This window comes from Protopterus annectens, chromosome 9.part0 (assembly GCF_019279795.1).
Source record: "Protopterus annectens isolate FY-2018-M chromosome 9.part0, PAN1.0, whole genome shotgun sequence".
In the NCBI taxonomy this organism is placed as follows: Eukaryota; Metazoa; Chordata; order Ceratodontiformes; family Protopteridae; genus Protopterus; species Protopterus annectens.
The window spans coordinates 1,752,119,394-1,752,147,109 of NC_056743.1; the positions used below are offsets into that span (position 1 = coordinate 1,752,119,394).

General features: G+C 37.8%; 1 protein-coding gene across 8 annotated transcripts in view; it reads right to left on the reverse strand.

Annotated features, from left to right (window-relative positions):
• The window catches only part of DOCK6 (dedicator of cytokinesis 6), a 2,991,519-nt gene that overhangs the window by 752,007 nt on the left and 2,211,796 nt on the right, over positions 1-27,716 (reverse strand). For all 8 annotated transcript variants that reach the window (XM_044084603.1, XM_044084600.1, XM_044084599.1 and 5 more), the window contains one exon: positions 851-1,020. In XM_044084603.1, coding sequence (XP_043940538.1) covers positions 851-1,020 — 170 coding nt within the window. The remainder of the gene's footprint in view (positions 1-850; positions 1,021-27,716) is intronic.

The window sequence follows — 27,716 nt, forward strand, 5'->3', positions numbered from 1 at the left end:
CAATAAAAACACATTCCTACCTTAAAAAACAGTTTCCTAAACAAGAAGGCAAGTTTAAACAATAAAAATAATGCATGGAAGTTTTTCCTCAAAACAAACTTATCTGCCCCAGCAATGGAACAGCACAAGCTCACCACTGATCCTGAAAAGCCAGAAGAGGAGTGCTCTCTCCAGCAGCAGGAAAGCTTTGAGGGCCTAGGTACCCAAACATGTTTTTTAGTCAGCTCAACTAACGATGTCTTAACATTCTGGGCTTGTGGAAGGTGCTCTGAAGTATTGGAAGCTGGCAGGCTGTTATATCCTACACGGGATATAACCCATACAGCAAAGGCTACTGCAGCAGTGATCAATATGATGAACATATGCTGTCACAATGACTGATGACAGACAGGAAACAAAAGATGTAAGTGCTGCTGGAGAGTTAGATGTATTCTTAGATGCATGAGGGAAAAGGAGAGTGGATCATGAAGGTTGCTACAAGCAGCACTGAAGGAGGCATGTCACAGAAAAAAAAAAACCTCTGGAGAAACTGCAAAGTAAAAAAAAAAAAAAAACCTATGCACCTGTTATTGCTACTGACAGAAGAGGTACTATAATGAAGTAGAATGTAAACAGATAACTGAAATGACCTGTAGTAAGAATTCAGGGCAGAAATGGAGATTTTATTAATACGGCAGTCCTGCTACAAAAAACAAATTCAATGCTTATACAGCAAAGCTGCTGTGAGTGGTAACCTACTTTGATGAAATCGGCTCAAGTACAGTTTCATACTTAAGTTATATGTTTACACTGAAGGAATGTGTATGCAGTAGTAGTAGTGGAAGGTGTTACTTTAGTGGAATTTTCTTACCTGTAAAGTCATACAACTGTGGCAGGGCATCCATGACTATACCAATGAGAGGTAGGTAAAGCTGGGCAACGTGTGCTTTCACTTCTGGGTCCATATATCTTGGATCGGAGTCATGGCTACACAATAGGTTGTGGACTGCACTTATCATTTTCTTGTGCAAAAAGAAAACCCTGCACAGAACAAACAAGGAACACAACATTATAAAACAGACAGTGACACTGGCCTTATGTTAGAGCAGCAGCAAATAGCACCAACAGGTGTGTTTATTATGATGAAAGTAGCATACATATATCAATATACACAAGTGTACACTATCTGACCTACATTTACTATATACTTAAATATGACTGATTGAAAAATGTAATTTAATATACACTTTGTCAAAACCCAGCCTACATTTCTTTGAGTCACAAGAAAAGAAATCACAACTTTCCAAATATTCAATGTCAAAAACAGAAAAAATCATGTGTTTTTTTTTTTTGCAAGGGAGCAAGCCCACTCCCTGAGCACCCCCCATCTTATATACACTAACTACAGTCATAATACAGATAAAAAAGAGAAAAAACAGTGAAACTTTCACAAGCTCACATAATCTACCACACTAAAAGCAAACTGCAACATTCAAAACTAAGTCTACAGACCACTATCACACCTGCCTCATTCAATTACTTATAAATATACAAGAAGATTAACATAAATTATCACAAAATGACAAATGTCCTTATTATCAGTGCTGCACATGGTTTTATGTAAAATAAATTAGCACAAAATTGTGTGTGTGTGTGTATTATGTCATTTTTTTCAACCATTTATATTTTCATGGAGTGAGTCTTAGAAAAACTGAAGGTAATGTACAACACACATATGTATATAAATACTAAGTGCATGTGATAAGGGGCGATTACTCCCATGCAAGAATTCTCACTTTAGTATTTATTTTAAAACTAAATGCACAGACTACTCTTTTTATCATGTGTTAATTTCGGTGTTTGGACACTTGACAACCAGAGTTTAGTGGGGAATTAATGCATATTTTATCAATAATGTGTAAATTGACAATCATTGGCTTACTGCAAAAAAATGCAGTGCATACATTCCTGAAGCAAGCACTGGATATACTACATTATCCCCCAGAAACGTTACGGGTGACCTAATTAGCCAAAGTTTGATCCCATTTTGGTGGCAAAAGACAATGCAGTAGATAAGCTTGTTAGGGCTTGTTAGCCCCCTCCCTACCCAATGCAAAAGATACAAACAACTGCCCTATCTTTATAAATATTTTGGCCCCCCTCAGATTAAAAGTATAACTGAGAGTGAATAAGAAGAGTATGAGCAATAAGCACCCTTCCACCCCCACCCCCATATTCAGGGTTTCATTGAAAAACAACAGAAGTTGAACATAATGGTCAAAGGTACTTTAGACTATACTTCTGGAAAAAGTGTGATTGCATAGGTTCATAGGTGAATGCTAGACTAACCATCTGAAGCGGCATTTTAAGCCTAGCCAATATTCCTAGATCAGAATCAAACTTTATACCTTGCACCTATGAGGAAAAGACTTTACCATTATGCTCAACCTTCTCCTCCTTGAAAAACATTTGTTGAGAGTATTGTGAGGCACTTCACAAAATACTTTTGGAAAAGGTGTGATTAGTCCTGAGCAACTCAAATAAGAATCCTTAAACACTAAGCCCTCTTTCCAACCTATGAACTTCCAAAATATCATGGAACTGTACACAAGGTCCTCATTTTTTTACCAGCCCAAGCCTGAATCTTGCTCTGGCCATTTCTTTTCACACAGTGGACCTTACACAAGCTTCAACCATCTTCCGAACTGTAAACAGTATTTCTACAGAGTCATTCAACTAGAAGGCACAAGAAAGCAAAGTTCTTCTGAGACAGTCAACTAGAAGGCATGGTGTTTTTTATTTACACCAGCTGCTGCTGTGGAACTCCAGAGAATTGCCCCATTTTTCTGAATCTAACAAGGTAGTAACTATTAACTAAAAATCTAATTTATAAGTAGTTATTTGTCCTGCCTGCATTTCTGCTAATGCTCTACAACTGGAACCCTTTATCTGATGTCAGTGTATCTTTCTTTTGCTTAACGTCACAATCATTTCCTATTAGTGAATAACAAGTTTTATAAAGACTATCGGACTTAAACTGAGACAGTTTTATTCATGCTGGTAAAAATGCCAGGATCAAGACAAAGTTACAATAAAAACAGTTTTATTCCTCCAATAAAAACAAAGATTTATCTCTCTCATCTCACTCGGGGGACTTCATCAGAATAAACACACTTCACATTTACAGTCTTAAATACCTTACTGACCCTCCTTCTAAATTAAACAATAAGGCAAACTAATTAGGATAAAATGGCCTCTTAAAGTGAACACAAAGAAACTATGACAATATAATGTGGTCTCCTGTTCTTTATGTAAAAAATCTTACAAGTGCTGTCATAAAAATGCATACCAGTTAAATAGTAAAATACTATAGGTTATAGTCACAGCACTTGCTATAATTAATAAATATTATGTTGTTGTTCTTCTTCTTTCGGCCTTTCCTGGTTAGGGGTCGCCACAGCGGATCACCTGTCCGCTCATGATTGCAGTGGAGTTTTACGGTGTTGAGTTGCCAGCCCGGCGCCCAAACTTCCACAGAAGGCACACGCACGAACTCACACCTATGGCCAATTTAGAGTGTCCAAATATGTATTTATATGTACATGTATTAAAATAGTGTTGTATTTAAATGATTAATAATACAAGAATCATAAATAAAAATATCATAATGAGATCCTTAAAATCGAGGTTAGGATGGTATTAAAATTAATCATTTCAATGCTGTATCAAACTTTCATTTCTTTTTATTCTAGAAGTTTCCCCTATTACCCCCTCTTGGATCTCTGTCCACTATTCTCAATAATTCCAAATAAAAAACAAGAATATTTTGGACATGTTTCTATACGCCTTGCAAGACCACATATATATGTGCTCATACACTCTCCTTCACAATGTTCTCTGTTTTCCATATATAAAAGGCATCACATCCTGAGCACTTTGCCACATAAATTATGCCTCTAGACCCATAATTGCCACTTTAAAGTATATTTTTGACTCAAAAATATTATTAAAGATGATTATGACTTCTTCTTGAATCCAGGATCACTGCTTACATGTTTCACACTTAATCAGTGGTGGATTTTGGCTTTGGCGCTGGGGTGCACGCCTCTCCCTTTTGCTATCTTGATTTACGATCATGTGCAGTAAAAGCATGGTTAAAAAAACAAAAAGGCTTAGAAAATCTTCCTGGTGGTTCCGCTGATGCTACTGCATCATTTTGAAGTAAGCTATGCACATGTCAAAGTCCATGGATATTGGCTGATGCTAGCCATGGCTATAGTAATCCCAGCAGCATCTAATATCGTCCGTGGGTATATTGGGCAAGGGAATCACAAACATAGGGAGAGGGGGGGTGAACCCCCCCCCCCATACACACTTTCCACAGACTTATCGGAATCTGCCCTCGGCTGACTTGTCAGCTGAAACAAAAACACTTATTCAACTACAGAAGCAGAAAATAAAGAAACAAGGTTGTTTCAAAATTTTTGGCTACATTAGTTGAATCTATGTTTTGCGATCAAGAAAAAAATAGGAAAGTGCACCACTGGTCCTGCCTACATGTACATCTTATTACTGAAGTACAGATTCAGTGGGTGCACTATGATTGGTTGTAAAGCATACAATCACCCAAAATGCAGTTTGTTGTTGCACTTGCCAACATTACGTTATGTGAAGGAATAATAAATTTCAAATGCCTCAGTTTCTTCAAGACATCCCCGATTTTGACTCATATTTCTTCTATTCCTCGTAAACTATTTTATTTTCTGGTAAGTCCGTGACAGTCACTGAGGATTAGAGTAAATCTGAAATGCCAATCATTTGAGTTTCATATTTCTTAGTGACCAAAAATGTCTGACTAAAGTTACAGGAGTCAAGCCAAGTACATATTCTGACTTAAACTAGTGTGTGTGTGTGCGAGTGCGATCATATGTACGATTATGCGAGTGTGCGATTGCAAGTACATGTACCCTGTTTTTGCAGAAAGAATAACTCACATCTTCACAGATTTTACAAAACATTCTTGACTTTTTTCTGATATTTTGACCTATTTCTTCCACTCTCAGATCTTCACTTTCAGAAAAGATAGAGCCACTACTCAAAACTGGAATTCCCCCTTGCTAGCGTGTCATTACCAGAATCAAGGACTATAACAAGAGAACTGCCATAAAAGTTAGTCCTGAGGCATGTTTTTTTAAATATACTTATTGTCACACGTGTCATAAAAAATTAGGATGATTATAAAAATAAGTGCAGCAAATGGGGGAACACAGGTCATTAAATTCAAACAAACAAGCTTGGGTTGACAGATGACAGCTAAGGTTCAATTCTGGGAAAAGAATGGTGCTGCTTATTGGAATCAAGAACCCTACATAGACTATATAAGCTGAGATGGACACAGCTTTAAGTCTCAGAACATCAACAAGATTTAGCTGGTAACAAAGGGAACTAGAACCAGAATTTTGCAGAATGTCCGGATTTTTCCCTCCTATTATTCTTCATTGTCTTCTATGCTTGCGTGGTTTTCTGGTAAGTCATTACAGTTGCAGTCATTAAGTAATCAGAGGCATCTGAATTTCAGCCATTATATCCTTCAGAGTACAAGCTTTGCAAAACCTGTTACTTTAGCAACTTTCTAAGTGCTGGGATCTCTTCTTCTTACCTGTAGAATCTGAGATAAATCCTGAAATAATCAGAGCCATTTTTTTTTAAATATTAGTACTATTAACTTTACATGTTGATAGAGTAGGATGTTAAGTAACATGCTTTTCCTACAGGAAAAGAAATCTGTAATTAATTATCCTTATTTACTAAGTATAATTCACTTTTTCTCCTATAATCACCCATTTTAGGAGGTTTTTAGAGGGACAGAGCAAAATTCTGAAACAAAATCAGGGATAACTGAGATCTGTATACAAGAGAAATTTTTAAAACGTGTCTGCCCCACACAATTATTTTTAGCTTTGTCCAGAATTCCTGAGCAAAGGAAGTTGCAAGGTGTAATTAAGGGATCCATGGTTTGCCTTTGGCTATGATACCTCCTTTTCATAACACCAAGGAAGAGGGTTATGCCTGGGCACTGTTCATCTTATTGTGGACTGATTGGTCCTGAGAGTCAATGAAAGCCACAGAACTGGTTTCTGTATGAGTCAGGAGATAACATCGGTGCCAGTCTCTGGAATGTGTCCAAGATGTGTGCCTTAAAGAGGAACATAGCTCTCAATTGTTATTATGCAGAACATTTCTGATTGTGGCTTTACTCAGGCTAACCGCAGAAAAAGGCAGCCACACCTACACCTGCATCACTCAGCCAAAGTATTTTATTGCCTTTTTTCCCTTTCTTTTTTCCATGCAGTTATCAGTCGCAGCTACAACTCTTCTTAATCTTTGTGCTTTCTGCTTTATTGCACCCATGATACTGAAAACAAATAACAAAACTACAAAGACTCAGTGATTTGTTGTCTTAATTGTAGTGGGTGAGACTGACAGAATGTGTTTAGTGGCATCGTGAGGAATGGTCCAGTTTATAGTACGGATTTTTTTTTTAGCCTGGTAGGCAAACGACTAGCTCCCAACCGTTCCTGATTTTACCTCATATTTTACTCTTTCCCATATAAAATGTTTGATTTTCTGGTAAATCACTGAAGAATAACGTCAGTAAGTAATACACGACATTAGATTTCCATGCTTCTTTTTGTTCTTAAAATGAGCATTGATGCAAAACCTGTTCTCTTAAAATTGTAAATGAATTAGAGTAATATTTAAAAGTTGTCCTTGATTATGTATTCATGTTCTCACTTAGTTTTGGCTTTGTTGTTGACTACTGAGTAAAGAAGTCAAGAGGTATGCCGCATATTCATACCACTCCATATGATTTTGTCTTATGTTTTTGGTCCGTTCTCTGTAAATTTTTGTTTTTCTGGTGTTTAATTCAAGGTTGCAATGACATACATTTGAGTTTCAGACTTAATATCTTTCAGAAAATACATGAAAGCATAATGCTATTCTGTGGCTCTTATTTGTTTTATATTGTTTTGTAAAATTCTGACATCTGAGATGTACACAAAATAGCTATTCTTGCTGGGGTTGTCTGATGAGAAATATGAATCATTATTTTGGCTTTGGAGGACTGATTTAATTTATGTTTTGCAACATGGAATACTTTTATGCGTAGATACTTTTTTCTATGGAACAAAGAAAAAGTTCAATACCTTGCAATTATTTTTATTCAGTCAGATGTCTGACATTTACGCAGACGTGGCTATAACTACTGGGTGGGGCCTTCTGTGGATGAAAATAACTGACTCTCTTATTGCTAGCTTTGTTTAAACCTTCACTAATTTGGCTTTGCAGGACTGTTGCGAGTTTGCATGATATAAGATGGAATACGTTTCTGTGTGGGAGTACCTAACTTGAAGCACATTACTTTGACTATGATTGTTGTTATTTTTCCACAATCAGATATTTGAGGTGTACAGAATCAGTGTAGTAACTGTAATTGATTGGTATACAGGATTACTCTGAAAAAAGTGACTTATCCCTGCTGTTTGATTACTGTTAATCAACACTCACTGATTTGCTGTAGCAGTATTAGCATCACATAATGTATAATATTTGTTAAAATCAGTATAAAGTTAGTTTAATATGATTGTATTTAAAAGTAACAAGTTGGCTGTGATTTGTTTCCTGTTACATCACAAGCATCAGCATTGCAAATAAGTGTCTGTCTCCAAGGATCTGCCAAGAACAGGATGTGTATGAAAACAAATGCTCATTGGCACAGTGGTACAGCGAGTAGTATTGCTATCATGCACTTGGCTATAGTCGAGTTCTTGAGTGTGGCTTCTTCTTTGTGGAGTTTGCATGCCTTTCCTGTCTCTGTGTGTTTATCCATATACTTTGGTTCCTCCAGCACCTCAAAGACTTGCATGCATCTGTCTGTATGGGTATGTGTGTATGCATCTTGTGATAGAGGTGACTTTTACGGGTAGTTTCAGTATGTGTGCATTTGTGGCTTCAAGTGAGAGTTCAAAAATAATGTCACATATTTTATCTGTGGAAACGTTCTTTTGCGTAGCAGTAAAAAAAATTAGCAAGTGAAAAAGAAAAAAAGAAAATTTATCAAGTAACTAACTTTCAGATATATAATCCACAAAATGAAGCAGCTTTTCAGGCAAAACAATAAAGCCCTGAGCAGGGCAAGCTTAGAAAATTGTGAAAAAAAACAGTGCACTCATTTTGGAGTATAATGCTTGTGCAAAAATGGTAAGATAAGGAATGGAATACATTTTTAGCATTTACTAAAGAATGAAAAGCTAAGAGTAGTTTATAAGAATTCAGTTAACTTAAAACTTTTATTGGAAAATGGTACAAACCAAGAAGTTCAGAGACGGAGAAAAAGGAAGGGAACGTTTAAATGTGGACATTGTCAACAGTGTGCATACATGAGCAATGCAAGTGTGTATTTGGAAAGCAGGGGAATCACCCTGGAAGGCAAGGATTTTAATAATTGTGACTCCTTTGGGCTTGTATATTTAGTGAAATGTCAAAACCGTTAAGCATTTTATATAGGGAAGACAGAACGCAAGCTCAGGAGAAGGGTATACAAACATATGTATGACCTAGAAACAAACAAACAGACTAATGCATTGTACAAACACAAACAAAGCTGTGAAAATGCATACTATACATTTTTTTGTGATAGAAAGGGTGAAAAAGAGTGGCAGAGGGGGTTTATGGGAGGAATGTTTGGAGTACAGAGAATTATGGTGGCAGGTAAGTTTGGAGGCCAATAAGCCACCAGGTCTCAATGAACATATCTCCATAGTCCCATTATTAAAATTGAGAGCAGCAAAACTGTGATATGCATTTGCACTTTATGTGAATTTTATCACGTTTTTACCCATGTTTTCCAATAGATACAGTAGGCCTTTAAGCTTTTTTGTATTTGTATTTTTATTAAAACATTGGGTTTGTAATATGTTATGAACACAAGTGTTACACTCATTTATCAAAGGTATTGAACTTATTTTTCCCTTATATTTTCCTGTTTTTAACATTCTTTTAACTGAGTGAGGCTATACAATTTGCCTTTGGTTTACAATGCAATTTTTATAATACCTGCAATTTCATGATTCATCCACTAGATGGAGGATCAAGTTCATTTAAAGCAAATATTCAAGTTGGTAATTTTAACCACTGAGTCCTACTAAATGTATTTCTAATAGTATTTTAACTTTATAATTTATTCTTTGTAGTCAAGTGTTTTAAGGATTTTTATTTAAAACATTTTTATTTCTACATATTTATTCATCAAACATTGTAACATTAAATGTGTTTTAATTGTGACAACACAGAGAGATGCAAGAGGGTGTCCTAATGGTTAAGGTGTTTGCCTTACAAACACAAGGTGCAAGGTTTGAGTCTCACAAGGTATAATTGGCTAGGCTTAAAATGGCTCACAAGGCAGTTAGCTTAGTACGAACCTAAGAAAAGTTTTTGGTTTTAAACTAAATTAACCTTTCAATTAATTCATTAACCTAATCAATGTAATTAAGTGAATGGTATAAAAGCACTAGAAGTTTGAACAGCCCACATCTGAGGAAGTGATTTTTAAAACGAAAACGTATGGTGGAGCGTTAATATGCTGTGCTTCTGTGGAATAAAGTGAACTGAAGTCTGCTGAGCCATCTGTGGGTTTTTTCACAATTTTCTAAGCTTGCCCTGCTCAGGGCTTTATTGTTTTGCCTAAAAAGCTGCTTCATTTTGTGGATTACAAGTTTTATTTGGAAGCTGCTGTGAATTTTGTTTTGTTTTTTCTAACTTTCAAATATAACACCATAAATGCACCATCTAACAGCCAGACTCTCAAGAGCTATTGGCAATCTACTGGCCCCCACATCCCAGGCTATACAAGTGTATCCTCTTGCTCTTAATATCAGAGTCTAAAACCAGCTCTGCTCAGAGGTGTGGACAAAAGGATGATGTAGTGTGTCTGTGTGTGTGTGTGCTGGGGTGGTCCTTTTATTATTTGTTTAACTTTCATTACAGATCTCAAAGGTGTGCACATAAGGTTGTTATAGCTTATGTAGGGTCAGTGTGTTTAAGTGCAACAACTTGGGCTACACTGCTGTGAACGTTATTTTTTCCCCACCTTCTTCTCAGTCAGACATTAAATCTGTATACAGATGGCTACATTTTTGGTGGTAGGCATAAGGAAACATGCTGTTTATATGGGTATGACAGCAACAGCATGAAGTATGTTATTGCATTCTGTTTAACTTTCACTTTCATCCCACTGCTGACAATGGATTGGTACACAGAAGGTGGATGTCTTTTTGGAAGCAAGGTTGAACAGACATGCTGTACAGATGTTTGGCAGTGGTCACTTGAAGTATACTGCAGCCATTTGAGCCTTGACTTTCATTGCAAAGTAAAAGTAGAGGAATATACAAAAAAAGTGACCATTTTTTAGGGGAGGAGTAGGGAGGCAGGCACTACTCAAAAATATGACGTGTATCCTCACTAATATTTGTCCTCTCAATTTATTGTGAGCTGTTATTTTGTCAGAAACAGCTCATTTCATCATTGAAAAAAAAATATTGAATTTCTTTTCTTACTCATGTTTTTGTAAGTTAATGGTTAAAAAAATTAAATGCACCTCAGAATAATCATAACCCTGTAACTGTCCACAGGCAACTAGGTTAATTTAGCTATTTATTCTACAGTTCTTACTGTGCTCTCTTGGCCTGTTAAGGTGTATTGAAATAATGCACGAGAAAGAGAAAAAAACTCCAAGAAAACACCAGAAAGCATCCATAATGCTCAGCAGTTCAGGGGTTAGTTACTGTATAAATACTAAACATTTGGAGAAAAAAAAATCACTTCTATTCATGCCAGACAGAACAGGTAAAAATCAAACAATATCAGTAGTAATATACAGAGCAAGAAGATGTAAGTTTGGAATTGGGAGGATAATACTAGCTGCAGCTGATGCCAATCTTTTTCTGATTGTGACATACCAGTTAGTATTGTTGGCTCACAGTACTCCAGTTTAGTTTTTATAGTTTTTATTCAGGGAAGCTTCAACGCGGTGCTGGTGCTGCGGTAGCGTTTTCACCTCACAGTAAGATGCTGTCCGGTTCGATTCTCAGCTAGACCGTCTTCTGCGTGGAGACATGCGTGAATGGGCGTACCTTCATTGTAGGTTGTACGTCAGGCCTGGCAAGCCAGTATGTAAAAATCAACTGCCAATCATTAGCGGACTGGAGTTCCACTGTGGGCTTGTACATCATCCCTGTATATGTTTTTTTTTGCCAGGTATTATAGATTCCTTCTATATCCTACAAGCATAATATGGGTGATTTAATGGTCGCCCTAAGTGTGCATGTGTGTGAGCCTCCTGTGATCATATTATATGTTTGTACATAACTGACTACTTTAAAGCAAGCATCCAAGCAAGGCATGGCTCCCCCATGATTTGAATTAACAGATGCCAGAAGGTTTATCTAAACCCAAATTTTGCAAGCTGCAAGACATCTACTTCTTATTGACTAAACAGAGCCCTGAACCACCATACTTGTACAGCAGAGTATCAATTGCTTGATCCAGGCACGTAGTCTTTGGATTCTGGAAAAGTTTCTGCCACTGCTTAATAAACATCAATGCAATGCTGTTTTGTTACTCTCTTCTGCTATTTTTGAGAGGTTAGTTATTCAACAGTGGACTTTACTTGGACCAGTTGTATGTCCTTCCAAGTGCTGCTATTGTTTTGCTGGGGTCTGCTGTCATTACTACTTTTATAAATGACATCAAGTGGAATTATGATAATGATATTGTATCAGTAGCTGTATTTTCAAATGGAACTGTGATAATGGTATGGTTTCTCCAGTTACACTTTTTAATTGTTAAAAGATTGTTTTGCTTCTATAACCCAAAATGTCTGTATGCAAGTTTGCATTATGTTCCATTTATTGCTTTCTACAAGTTAAATGCTAGCAGGACTGAAAGCTTGTAATGCAGATTTTGTTAGCAAAAGTCTGTGATTGATTGGTTCTGAGGTTGATTAAAGAACACAAGCAGTGTGTATTAACCCCAAAATGCTTGGACATGCCAAAGCAAAAGCATAGAAGATATGTTTTCAGTCTATTTCTAATTATAGTACTGAAAGCCCACTGTACACCCGGATATGTATTTGGAAATAGCCAAGGTATGTAGTTTGGCTATTTTCAATTTCATAATACAAAGTGTATAGTCAGCTGCCAAGACCATGGCCATAAACAGAATGAAACCACAGAGTTCCAGCTATTCAGCAATTACAGATGTTAACACAATATAGTTTGAGTATTGCAATATTTAAATACCACACAGAGTACAGCAATATTCAAATGCCACACAGGAGTCCAGGCATTTTTCTAGTGTTACCTGTTAATCCTGCAGTCTTACTTTTTTGCATTCATCCAAGTTCCTGCCACACAGACTATGAGTGTGGACAGTATACAGCAGTATCAGAAAGGTGCAGCTTCAGTAATTCAAGAGGTAGCATGCCCACCTTTTGTGTGGAAGGCTGTGGGTTCTATTCCCACACCAAGATGAATGTGTCATCCTTGGAATGAGATACCAAACTGAGGTTCCATCTGCTTGAGTTGGTGGTAGCTCAGGTGTAAGTAAAAGATCCAATGGCACCTATCAAAAAGTGTAGGTGTTCCCCTAGTAGTGTACTTACCACTTTGGGTTTCCCCTGAAAAGAAGCCACGAGTCTAGTGGGGACTAACCCGGTCAAAAAAATGATTAAAAATAAATAAATAAATAAATAAGACCATACATTCACGTGAAATATGTGCATCACTCAGACATGGAATGGAGTAAAGAAAGGCACTAAAATAACTCTGTAATTTTATATGAAATTTCAGTGGAATTATTTTAATGCAACTTCAGCTGTATATCACATATATGCTATTTTATCAAAGCAAATATTTTTAAAAAATGACTTGTTCGAGTCACTAAGTACCCTTTTGAACCTCTGCTCTCCAACCTTCAGCATCTTCTGGCACTCCTGATGTTGGGGTGTGCACGAATAGCATGGTTTGACCAGTCTGAAGTCTTTGCTATTGGACTCTGAGGCTTTTGTTTTTATTAACCCTCAAATTCCAATCACAATACAGCTTTTCTAGAAAATAATATCTGTGGTAGCAAAAAATACGTCACCTCCAAAACAGAATATGAAGCAAAAAAAAACCACTTAGCATGTAAAAGCACCCTCCCACGACAATCATGTGCAACCACTGGCACTGCATCTACCATTACTGAATGTTACTTCTGTAGCAAATTTAACTGGTGTCTGTATAATCTGTACACATAAAACTGTTTAAACCAAAAACTGTGTAAGTGCATTTCTAATAATCTGTACTAGATTACTTTAGTTATATACCATTCCATCAGTTATGTTTCAAGATATGCTAATAACTTCTAAGTTTCAGAAGCAAAATTCTCATGAACAACCTTTTTTTAATCTTTACTTTAGTGGTTGGCGAAACTTATTTTGCACATTATGTAATCAACTACACTATGGTATTAAGCATATGGGTTTATTCCACCTACAAGAGTGACTTTAAAAGAGTCCTATCATGATTTGCCGATATTATATAAAACCAAACTACTTTCCCTCCCAACCTATTTTATCTGTTTTCAATTTCAGAAATTGGTTTTATTATCACATCATCTGTGCCTTGATTTTCAGAGGCCTAAAAATTTTGGCTCAAACGTTTACTATGGCCTTCTTAACTGATTCACTTTTTATTGTTTTATTTATGTATTTATTTGTTTATGTCTATTTAATGTAATTTTTTTTTTAAACTATTGTTCATTTAACAAATAAAGATCATTACTATACTTGCAGTTTTCCTTTACTTCACAAAATGTAGTCAGCTCCTATTATTCTGTTAACTTTCTATGCCAGTAGTACCAATATTTAAAATATCGCTGATCTGGGGCTATAACTTGAAGGGCCAAAACAAGATTGCAATTACACAGCATTTAACTACATACAAAAAAATGCAGTGTGACCATTTCCCCTGCTGATTCGCAGTATACTATTTTGCCTAGGCACCGTAAGTAATCAAATAATTAAAAAAAAAAAAAAATAGTGCAGCAACCACAGACTACCAGTTTCCGCTGAAAATGCTGTTTTTTTTTTGTTTTGCTTTTTAATTCAGGCCACCTCATGCACTATAAAACCAATGATAAAGGCTGTTCCTTTCATAAGTTAGCAGCACAAGCAGCAATACCTCTCAAAAGTACCTCATTATAAGGAACGTTTTCCACTCTCGGTTTTCAAAGTTCCACGTTACCTGTTTCTACTACCACATCCACAGCAACATCATGCAGAACAATGTGTATTGCTGTCTTTGCATACATGATGTCAGAACTTCTTAAGGTTATCTTTCCACAGCCACCTAACCCAGTGTCCCACTTTTCCACTCCTACCCAGACAGTCACCAAGCCATACTGCGCAAATTCCAGGATCCGCCACTGTTAATGGTTCCCTTTTTAGTATTTAAATGTATCGTTTTATTATCTTTTTATATATATTTTTTAATTTTAATATATTTTTTTTAATTTGGCAAAGTTTTGTTTATAAAGAAAGGTTCAGATCCAACTAATTTAACCACTTCATTATTGCCCCTCAGGAATTTCCAGTTCTCATTTATAATATTCTTAATATTCTTTGACAATAAATGATAGGCCACTACAAATGCCCTTTCAAACCTATTACTGTGCTCTGTAATTTGCAAACATCCATCATTAACCGTCTGACTCATTCCTAATAATGGCTTAAATTTTGTTCCCCAGCGACCGCGGACTTCAACTATACATTCGTGAATCAATTTTTCAGGGTATCCTTTCTCCAGTACCTCATTGATTCCTGGAGAAGGTTCTTTGAGGCATGGAAAAACATACGTCCATGGCAGACAGGGTCTTTCTGTCCTTTTCACACCTGGATAAAGTATCTAACTCTGGGGCCAAACAGCATTGACAAACGAAGTCTCGAAGGGCTCCACAAAAGCATCCAGGTGTGCCTCCTTATGGAAATGCCAGAAACCACTGCCCTTGAGGTTCCTTCAGCTATGTCCAAAATTAGCCTCATGGAAGAATTGTAAACTGATTGCAAGGTAGCGAACTGAAAAGTCACAGACACCTGTACCTCATCAAAATTTGATCCTGACAGGGTTCCTTAATCAGGTCTTTGTAATCTGGTGAAATGTGCCAAATAGTTCAGAGACCTTAAGGCTTCCCAAACCTGTCCATTGCCACAAACTTTTTATTTAGTGATGAACAGTGGAGCTCTCTTCGGCAAGTTTCTTTTAGTGGCCGCTGCCATGACCATGGCATCAACAGGCACTCCTTTTACCCAGAACTGCTCGTCTTCCAGTGTTGCCATAATTTTATCCGATCTCCTACGGACTGGTTCAGTGCTATCCAGGAACTTCCATGTCTGCCGAGAGATCAACTCTATGAGCTCATCAGCGGGTTGGGTCACCCAGGAGGTAGCAGGGCCAGTACCGAAAGCCTCTGGAAATATAGACTCCTTGGACGATTGCCATCTCTCTGCTTCAGGATTTCAAGGATGTTTCCGAATAGGACATCTTTAGTAGGTGACCATGGGAACCCTTCACCTTCATCAAGTCTGTATATTCTGTGATGGACTCCTCTGGATAGTCTAAGTGCTTCTTCCTGCACATTCTCCTTTCATGGACCTCTTCAGTAGGATGCTCTGGTGAGGTATCAGAAGAGGTCAGACTACCCTGCTGTGAAGTCTGGGGTTTTAATACCAGCTGTCCTGTGGAGAGGATAGATGAGACACCAGTCAAAGAGATGGCAAGCCTGCAGACTGAGGATCCAAGGGGAAGGATCAGTCTGTCATTGAAGCAGACAAGGCTCTTTACATGGCAGACCCCCCCCCCCCACACAGAGGAATAGGACCCAGATCTGAAAGGGCAAGACTTTGGCTGAAGAAAGAGCCAAGCTAACCCATGCTGAGGCTTTGAGGTGCAGAGATGGCTCTGAAAACTTCAAAGTCGAGTGCAACAACCTGAACCCAACAGGGTAGCCCCAGCTCCAATAGCTCTCCAGATCCAATGGAACCAAAGAGCTCAGAGTAAGTTTCAGATATGAGGATAAAGAAATTCTGATATCTGATGGAGAAGGACCCGGATGACTGAGATCCAAAGACTCTGAGACCGAGTAGGGAGTCAGAGGAGGTACATGCAAAGTGGGTGCAGTGAAAGTTCGGAAATCCTGACCCAGAGAGAAGGGAGCCAATGGGATGCTTGACATGCTCTGTGTTGACAGAATCCTTCTCACTAACCTCTCCAGATCTCCTTCTGTAAGGCTCTGCAAGAGCAAGTGAACACTATGGAAGGAGACCTAGGCCTCTCCAAAAAGGGAGAAGTGACCCTGGAGGGAACAGGGTCCACTAAGGAAGAGTATCTAGTTTTTGCAAGGGGTTTTGACTCAGAAGTCAAATATGAAGGCTTTTGAGTCAGATCCAAAGAAGTCTGATCTGACATTTCCTTAGATCTCTTAAGCTTCAGATCTGAAGATAAGATTATATCCAATGGTCCTTTTTTCTTTTGCTTGAGATCAGATTAAGAGGCTGGAGCCGATAATTTAGAAGTTTCTTTTTAGGATCTGAGGAATCAGTCAGATCCAAAAGAGGCCTTTTCTTAGCCTTCTACGAAGTTTTTCTTGAGGCTGAATAAGTACTTGGAGAAGGAGATAGTCTTTTTAAATTTTTCAGGGGAAGCTCCAGATAACACCTCAGAAAAAGGAGAGAGTGATCCTTTTAGAATATGTTTATTCTTTCACTCAACCAGAGCTCTTGGGATGAAGGAGTGGCAAATGCAGCAGTCCTCCTGGAAGTGGAGTAGTCCTAAGCAGTATACACATAAGGTATGTGTATCAGAGAAAGGAATCTTGTGAATGCACTTAGTGCATTTTTTAAATCCAGCCAGAACTTTGTTTTTATTGGCCATGTTAAACAATTTCAATGACTAGTCCTGAAGAAAGAAAGTCAGAAAGGAAGGAATTATCTAGCATAAGAATTTCTTTTTAATATTATACATAATAAAGGGAAAGGAAACAACTACTAACAAAGGTATTAAAATAGAAATTACACCCTCAAGTGTAGAAAAATGAAGACTACTAACTACAGTACTCCAGAAGGATGGGAGTACAAAAGTGTAAGAAAAAACTAACAGATAAAGCTGTACGATAAAGAAGGGAATTGTCTGAAATGAAGGAAAATGCAATTAGAATCAGCAAAAGCCTTAAGAAATAAAAAAAAAATCCAACTTATCTGAACAGTTGCTTGAGAGCATAGGAACACTACGTCTTGCGTTGGAAGTGGCAAATGAGATCTGAGGTTGGTGCACTGTGGGTGAGGGAATATCGCAAGAGGTTTCTGGTTGCCTTGAGCTTTTGCAATGACTGAACTGGATCCAAAACCATAACTTGAGGACAGAATGAAAAATGACATCATAAGACCCTGTTTTAAAACCCACCCGTTTGCTCTAATTGCACATCTAAATAATTTGTAGTATTCCTATTAAAATTGTATGTGAATTTCAAAAAACTACTAGTACTGTGCAGGTATTCAATAAATTAATTTACAATATCATCTAGACCTGTCCATAATATAAATACATTGTTCAGAAATTTCAAGTACAGCTTAACGAACTTGTAATACTTGGATGAAGAAATATTTTTCCCATGCTAACAGGACAATATTATCATAAATTAGAGCACACTGAGCCCTCACTGCCACTCTTTTTAATTGTTTGAAGATCTCCCAATCATAAAATACAAAACTGTTATTTAAAACAAAGTCCATAAAATCCAAAAGAATTCTGATATGCTCACCTAAAAGAAAATCACATTATATCAAAAAACAGTTTTAATCCCTCTTCTATAGGGATAGAATTAAAAAAAAAAATCAATGATCATGATGGTGAAAAATCCAACAGACCAGTCCCAAATTTCTAGTGTTGATCTTCTCAAAAATAAGTGAAATGATTAATTTTAATACCATCCTGACCTGGATTTTAAGGAACTCATTATGATATTTTTATTTACAATGCTTATCATGTTGTTAATTGACCATTTAAACACAACACTGTTTTAATACATAAGCACATATTTTTTTAAACATAATATTTATTAATTATACTAAGTGTTGTGACTATAACTTATAATATTTTACTATTTTACTGATATGCATTTTTACGATAGGACTTGTTCCTAAGAATTTTTACATAAGGAACAGGAGACCCAATTATATTGTCATAGTCTTGTTATGTGTTAAGAAGACATTTTCTTCCTAATTAATTAGTTTACCTTACTGCTAAATTTCGAAGGAGGATCAAGAGGGTATTTAAGACTATAAATGTGAAGTGTTTTTATTCTGATAAAGTCCCCCAAGTGGGATGAAAGAGCTAAGTCTTTGTTTTTACTGGAAGAATAAAACATTTTTATCTTAACTTCATCCTGGTCCTGGCATTTATCACAGTGATTGGTTACTGTTTTTTAATTGTATTGAGTGATACCAGCCCCCTTTTTATTTGGTTATATATTGATGTTGGTAATAGACAGTAACTAACTTGGTTTTAAAAATGTTTCACTTAAGGATAAGCTTCTTAAAGCTGATGCACTGCATCTCAGTCTGTAAGAAATATCTTATTAGACTACTTCCAAGATGGCTGCACACTGAATAACAGCTTAATGCTATCTCTCCCACTGTGAAAACAGAAACTTAGCAAAGAAAGCCAGTGAACCTAGATTTCTGGGTAAATTTCATTAATTGGCTAGTAATGTACTGCCTGCATGCCAGGAAAAAAGAAATACAGAGGACCTGAAGGAAAACAGTCTACAAAAGGCAACAAAAAAACACTGACTGGGAAAAGTACTGTAGCTGATCAGCAAAAAGAAGTGCAAGCTCCAGACATAACTTCCAGTAACCTAGAGGAAAGTATAAGGCAACTGCACACAGACTTGACTAAATTTAATGAAACACTGATGGAATATATATAAACTCAAACAACAAAAGGATGGAAAAAAATGGAAGAAACTTTAAACTGAAATTCAAACAAGATGATAAAACTGCAAAACTCAGAGGTCAAAATGAAGAAAAGGCTGGTTGAATATGAGCTGCACAAAAAGAGGTGTTTCAAAAAGTAACAAAGGACAGAACACATAGGGATAACCTGAGATTTTATGCTGTACCTGAGAAAATGGAAGGAACAGACTGTATTAATATTATGAAAGCACACACAAGCAATTGGACTGGTATTCTACAACAGAAAGTGTTAATTGAAAGGGCACATTGTGTGTATGCTCCAAACCTGGCTATTAGAAAACAACCTAGACCTTTAATAGTAAAGATGCAATTTTACCAGCAGAAACAGATGACGTTAACAAAACTGTGGCAGAAGGAAAAATACTAAAAGTGGGAGACAGCAGAGTACTTGTGGAGAATGACTACTCATTGTACACCAGGCAGAGGAGGAATACATTTATTCCATTATTCAGGGAATGTTGAGAAGCAGGCAAGAGATTCAAATTGCTGTACCCAGTTATCTTCAAAATATTTCTCCCCTGGAGGAACAAAATCAATTTTTGATGAAGTACATGCAGAGGAAGAAATACAAAAGTTTGTCCAACAAAAAGTGAGCTGTGAAACAGAAGAAGATTCTGCTTTTTGTTCTTCTAGTAATAAAGACCACAGAGAGACTGCCAGTGAAACCTTTTCCAGAGTTTCAAAGGAAAATGCTTGAGAGAGGGAAAAGCACAAGAGTATGTCGGAAATGAAGCAGAGACAGGGTTTGGGAGAAGGATATGAACAGAAATAGAAGAAATATTGGACTTTTTTAAACTTGTACGGGACTCTAAAGCATATGCCATACTTCATTGTCATTAATGTTCAGAAAAATACTCGGGAGAGAGGAGGAGGATGGAGAAAGTCACCTGTAAGTTAAACAATTTTTTTCTTGATAGTATTATTTTAATGGTGCACGATTTTCTTCAGATGTTATAAAGTAATTTTTTTCAGTTACTTTTAAGTGTAATGGGAATACTGATGTAAGTAGGTGCTCTTTTTTTCTTTTTGTTTCTTTCTCCTTGTTCAGTATTAAGAAATGTAGGCACTGCAATGTAAAAAACAAACAAACAAGAAGATCCAGTAAAACAAGCATGACAAAACAAAAATAAAAGTGTTTTTTTTCTCATTTTTCCATACAGGAATGACTGGGTTAAGGCCATTAGTTTAATATAGTAACAAGTTTTATGAGAAAGCAAGAACATGAAAAATAATGCTGAATATTATAAGGCTTATTTTTTCTAGTAAACAATTTTGTGTCTAGTTCCTCATGTTTCTAACAGACAATCTGATGAAGAGAAATGGCTTGGAGAAAATATTTTTCTGAAACCATTCAAGTGTTTTTCCAGCTGAGAAAGCTATAATGATAAGACAAAACCAGACAGCATTTAATAGAACCACATGTTATACCTCGTGTCTTAATAAGGATAACATTTATTTTAAGTTAGCTTGAGTCTGTGTGTGTTACTGTCAGTTTGGAACATTTGTTCCTAATAGTTACATAGATTTGGGTGTTATAATTACGTTAATAGGTTTTAGGGTATGTGTGTATTTTTGTATGAGGGTTTTCAATCAAACAAAAAGTTATGTAAGATGTGACAAAGGCTCAAATGGAGATGACAAAAAACAACTATATAAAAGATTAACCTGCCAAACAGTACATGCATGTAACACAAAAGCTGAAACTAGACATTTAACAAAAAAGCTGTTATATATAAAAGGTGAGAATAATAATCTCTGAAGAACATGATGCTTTCTGTAATGCCTTTAAACATTAATGGTCTCAAAGATAAATACAAAAAAAAAGAGTAGTGAACTACACTGCAAAATGTAGAGTGCAAATAGCTATGCTACAGGAAACTTGGAAAGAAGTGAGTATGTGAATTTGCTAAAAAGGGTTTTCTGGATGGTTATATCAATTGTAAGAGAAACTCCAATAGAAATAGAAGAGGATAAAAATGACAATAATGGTAGATTTGTATTACTAAGAGGCTACTGACAAAGGTGGAGGATTACACTGGCGTGTATTTATATTCTAATGAAAACTGCTATAATGGAGCACATGAAAATATTGAGAGAAATAATCAGCTTTCAGCAGGGAATATTAAATATAGGTGAGGATGGGAAATTGATTTGCAATAATGAATGTGTGTCTGGGGGGCCCAAAAGGCAAAATATAACAAAGGATGGCAGATTTTTAAAGAAATTTATGAAAATATTTGACATGGAAGATGTGAATTCAGTACTAGATGTTCCGTGTGAATTTACATTTTATTCCCCAAGATACAAAAACTGGGTTAGGCTAGACAGAATTTACATTTCACAGAACATATGTGCATTTAACTGAAGGTCTTGATAAGTACTCCAATAATTATTTCAGATCATGAGCAAAAACACAGGGTAATGAAACAAAAATGAGACACCAGTGCTCTCCCACCTATCTGTTGAAAAAAGCGGAATTTAAGGAATGGGTAGTGGAAATTATTCAGGAGCTATTAGAGAAGATAGAAATTTCTTCTGAAAATACACCTAGGGAGTGAGATAAAATTAAAGTGGAGTTTAAAACTGGGGTAGAAATAAAAGATAAAAGAGATATGGTTAAGAAGTGCCAAGAATTATTTAGAGGAACTGACAAATATTAAAGTATTGCAAAACAGGGGAAATCTCACAGAACAAGAAGACAAGCCACTACAGTATGCTAAACAAAAAATAAGGGATTACACCTCAATAATATGCACGAGTTTGGAAAGATTGCCGTTAAGCAACTGTTTTTTTTTTCATAACAACTCTAGAGCACAAAAATGTTTAGCACAACAACTCAGGAAACAGAAAGTAGAAAGAGCTGTTGCCAAGCTTAGGGAGCCTATAGCAAAGAAGATAACAAGGGATACTGTAGAAGTACTAGACATATTTTGGAAATTCTATGAAAGCAGAGAAAGTTGGAAATCAAGAAAAGGTACAGATGGATATGTTGATGGAAGAATTAAATATGCCAAGGGCAGAGGCAGGGAGGGCTCCATTTCTAACAAGGTAGGAGGAAATGAGATAAAATGGTGATGTATAACCAATCTACAAGAATGTCCTCAGGAATGGTATTCCTATGGAAGTTTGGAAGCTAGGAGGGGAAAACACTGATAAAGATATTGAAGGTTTTGTTTAACCGTATTTTAAGAGAAGTATCAACATCCTAGAAGAAAGAGGTAGCAGCTGTAATACCTACAGAGGGTAAAGATCCATCAGATCCAGCTTCATACACACCCATGTCTACAATGGCTAAAAGAATGGCAACAATGATGTGAAAATTGATAGATATGGATCAATGTGGTTGTGTGGCGGGAAGGCAAACATTTAACAACATTAACAGAACACTGATGATCCAGAGGGAAGCAGACAATAAGAAAATATCACCATTGTTTATGGGTCTTGATGCAGAGAAAGCATTTGACAGAGTAAGCTGGGACTTTATGAGCAGAGCAATGGAAGCATTTGCATTCTCTGATATAAGGTTCAATAGGAGGATATAGGAGGGATCAGAGGTGAAAATTAAAGTGGGTGTCTATGATAATCTCAACTTGAGCAGATGTACAAGGCAAGGGTGTCAACTCTCTCCCCTTTGTAGTTTGTATTATATTAAGAACCACTGACAAAGAAAATATGGGACTCAGAAATTCAAGGATATAATTGGTATGGTAGTCAAGAAAAGCTGGCTGTATTTGCAGATGATGTTATTTTATACCCAATAAAACCAGAAAGGAGCATTACAGTGCTGTGGAACATACTGGGCCCTTTAGGGGGTGAGAGGGGGGTGACATTTGCACTAACCTGTCTGCCAGAATGTTGGCAATATCAGTCAATTCAGTGTATCTTGTGCCATTCTGCACTAACTCAGAGCAGATCTGAGAGCTTCCACTTAGGTTCTTGACATAGCTAAAGAACGCTTTGTGGTTATCTTTGGAGTCATTGGCAATTTTTCTTTCAAAACTAGCCTTGGATGATTTAATGAGGGATGGTAGTTTCTTGCTGATACTGATCAGGGATGTCTTTGCTTCTTGGGATTTTACTCTTTGCTTCTTGGGATTTTACTCTTTTCTGTACTAGTATAGCTTGTTAAAGGCAGGGGTCCACCAGACTGGTTTCCTTTTCTTGGAGGAGTGAGTCTTGTTTTACTTGGGATAGCACAATCCACGCATTCCTGCAGATGTTCATAGAGTGCCTTTGTAAAGGTTTCAGCAGCTTGGACAGCATTGTCCTTTAGCATGGGGCTGTGAATCTTTCCACCTTGGTCTTAAGTAATGTGAAGTTTGCTTTTGAAAAGTTGTTAACGGTGGTTTCCTTGATTGAAGGTGGGGACAGAATGTGGATATCCAGAGTGCTTAGTCTATGGTCTGATCTAACCAGTGAGGGGTTGACCTCCGGTGTGGAACACTGGTCGCCCATTTTGGTGATGAACAGGTCCAATATGTTGTTCCCTCTGGTGGGGGTGCTGACCAGTTGATCCACGGCTTATCGAGTTTATAAAGTCTAGGAAGCGTTGGGCAAGGGAGTTAGCACTCGAGTAGTTCTCCCAGTTTATGTTTGGGTAATTGAAATCACCCAGTATATGGGTGCTTGGTAGGACCTCCATATTTCCCAGTGTCTCCAGAAATGCGGAATGGGCGTCCTGGGTCATGGTGGGTGATCTGTAGCAAGCTACAATTTGGATTGCAGTTTTGCCCTTTGTTAGTTGCACATGGATGATCTCTGATGCATTGTGCTGCGCCATTAACCTGAAGTGTGGGTATCCTTGATGAATATGGATACACCCCCACCTTTTGTGTTTTGGTCTTGGGTTTGTGGCCGAAAGGTATGGTATGAGTTATAGCCTAGTAGTGCTGGGGTGCTCTCAGGAGCCTTAAACCAGGTTTCTGTTACTGCACAGACGTCGATGTTCTCCACACTGAGGAGTGCCTCGAGTGCGTGCATTTTGAGGTTTAGACTTCTGGCGTTGAGTAGCATTACCCTCACTTTTTGGTTACTTGTGTTATTTATGGTGGCAGGTTTGTCTTTTGAGCCTTGCCTAAAAAAGGCACTATGGGGGCGGCAAGAGCCTTGGCCAGTATTTGAAAGCCTAAGGGTGACAGGTGCAAGCCATCTCTTGCGAAGCAACGTGTCTTGTCAAGCATGTCATCCCAGGTGGACAGATACTGGATCCCCTTTGAATGACACCAGAAACTTAGCCAATTGTTGAAATTGATCATTTTTTCTTTACACTGTGGCATCATTCTTGGTGAGGGCAGGATGCTACTCAGGGTCAGGGTGATACCGGCCTGGGCTACATGATCAGAGAGCTCTTCCATGTCTCTTTTCATGTAGTCCAGGGAGGTATGTCTCAGGTCATTCACACAAACATGGACAATGACAGAGTCATATTTGTAATTGTTCTGGAGTGACCTGAGTGCTTGTGTTATGTGGCACCCAACAGGCAGCTAACTGTAACCTTCTCCTTGTCCAGCCTAGTTAGTGGGACATCAGTGTGCCTGAATACGGAGTCGCCTATTACTAGTGTGTTGGGTATGTTATTTTGCCTTAAGGGCTGTGATTGCGAGGCACACTGATTATGTGAAGTATGTGTTTCATGGTTGGTGATGGGGTGTGGAGGTCTCTGTTGCTTTGGTAGATTTTTATTTAGAGCTTCCGAGTATGTTTTCATGTATTCATGTGTGTTATTTGCTGGTGCTGGCTTATTAGGTCTATGTGAGACTGGTGGTGTGTTGCAAGAATTACCCTTCTCCTCTTGACTGTCAGTTCCAGTCTTGGGTTGAGAGAGCTTTGCCTCCAGTTTGGCTGTATAATTGCATCTCACGCATATATTAGTGTTTGGTGGTAGGAGGAGAGGTTTGTCTGTGTACATGAGGCACTTGTACTATTGCCTCAGAATGCCCAGATTCACCAGTTGGACTGGAGAGTACACCAGAAACTGCCCTTTGGACATGCCTGAATAGGTAGAGTAAGCTGTTTTTCTGATTGGCTGGTGGGGACGAATAGAGAGCCTTGTCCTTCTGGACAGTATAGGGGGGGGTCTAGTATTAGGGTTAATTAGTGCGAATAGAGAGCCTTGTCCTTCTGGACAGTATAGGGGCATCTAGTGTTAGGGTTAATTAGTGCTTGCTATGAGTTTTAAGCAAGTGCTTGACTGTGAAATGAATGGTTTGAGTGCTAAAGTTGAAGGTTTGTCTAGTTCCAAGGGAAAAATTGAAGAGTAGACTTCGTGGAGCCGAGAATAGTTTAACTCTAGCTAACCAGCGCTGCGGTTTTTATAGCAGGGAAGTGAAAGAGATAGAAATTAGCCCTAAATGGCTAACTTCTGGGCTGAAACCACTCCTCCAGGGACAGATAGGCTGCTCAAAGCTCCCCTCTCTCACAGGTGAACAGAAAAACTTCCTTCTATCCAAGCAAGGTATGGGCAACGCAGAAACTTTTAACACAGCCCTGGATTCAGCAATAACCTGAAAACTGGACTATTCAGTTCATAGTTAAGTACTAGGTCAGCTGCCCTTGCAGGCTATTTTAAGTGTAACCAATTTCCCCAAATGAGAACCAAAGCCTGTATCCTGTGCTTGTCAGATGAACACCTTAACCATTATGCCAACCTCCAACTTAATTTTAATAGAAAATAAACTGGTTATTTTTTTTCGTGACCATTGGATAGTCAGCTAATTCACTGTGCAGCTGGAAGCAGCACTCCGTCTGCAGGTTAATAGTAAGTTATAAGTACATTTTCCTGTAATGCTACAAGTGTTATTTAGTTTTGATAGCAAAGACAGCTCTCAACTATCTCTGATTTTGCAGATTATCCATGGTTCTGTCTCATATTTTTGGGTCTGTGCCCTACAAAATTTATTTTCTAGCAAACAGATGAGAACTGGCAAATCACATGTACAACTAAACTGTACCTCAGAGAGGAATGTTCCTCATTTTGAGTCTTAAATAATCCAGGTTCCACACTGTCCAAATTAATTCATCAAAACAACTTTTTAAGATTATAAAGTAGCTCATTTTAATCATGCTGTGGGCTTCCTATATGAAGCTGTTAGAAACTTGATTAGTAAGTGTTCTATATTTTGTCCATCTGTTTCTCATTATGGAAGACAGAATTATGCATTTTGGAAATGGATGGCTGATCTATGTGCAGACCCTAAATAATAACAAATACCTGAGTTTCAAACTTCATATGCTTCAAATAATGCACATAAAAACTATTACTGTAGCATTTAGTATATAAGAGCTGTTGCAAAAAAAAAAAAGAGTAAACTCCTCTGATTACAGGAACTCCCTGGTCAGCCTCAGTAAGAAGCTGAGATCCCTCATAAAATCCTCCAAAGCTAGCTACAAAAATAAAATTGCCACTGATTCTAAATACAAGCGCAAAGCATTCTACAGCTATGTCAAGAATCTCAATGGCAACACTCAGATCTGCTCCGAGCTACAGAACGGCACTAGATATACAGAACCAACTGATATTGCCAAGATCCTGGCAGATAGGTTCAGTGCAAACTTTACTCCCCCCTCACCCCCAAAGGGCTCATCCCTATACCCTAAGAATACATAGCCCCTGTAATCACGGATGCACAAGTTAAAACTGCACTTTCCAAAGCCAACAACACAGCATCCATTGGACCAGACAATACCCAGACTGCATTCTGCATGAACTACAGAATGAACTGGCAACCCACCTAACTATCATGTTAAATCATAGCCTCACTTCAGGCTTTGTGCCTACTGAATGGCACACAGCGATGGTTATCCCACTCCATAAAGGGGGCGCCACCATGGACCCTGGGAACTACCACCCCATTAGCCTAACAAGCCTGGCCTGCAAGGCCATGGAACGTATCATAGAACTTATAAACAAAGACATAGGTAACCTGCAAATGCTGGACCCCACTCAATTTGGGTTTGTAAAAGGTAGATCATGTCTCATAAACCTGACTGACTTCTTTGAAGCAGTCACCAGAGCCATGGACGAGGGTAAGGTGGTGCACACAGCTTATCTTGACATTGCCAAGCCTTTCAACACCATCCCCCATTCTGGGATTATAGATAAACTCACCAGACTGGGCATAAATCCCTATGTCACAAGATGGGTGGCCAAATGGCTCACTGACCGAACCCACACAGTGAAAGTAGCCGAATCCAAATCCGACTTCAAGCCAGTGACAAGCGGAGTATCACAGGGTTCAGTCCTGGGTCCTCTCCTGTTTGGCATATATTTCTCAGAAGTCCAGGCTAATGCAGCAGGTCTTTGGCTAACAAAGTTCGCCGACGACTGCAAACTGGGAGGCATAATAGAATCGCCTAATGATGTGGACATTCTACAAAGGGTCCTCATAGAGACTGATGCTTGGTGTCAAAGTCATGGCCCCAGGCTCAATGCCAAAAAGTGTATTGTCATCCCCTTTGGGAAAAACACTGTACCCATGAACTACACATAGGCGGTAGCATACTTAACAGTGTGATAAGAGACCTTGGAACACAGGTGGACACTAGTCTCTCCTTTGACAATCACATCGCCACAGTAATCAGGAAATCCTTCTACGTGGCACACCTCATC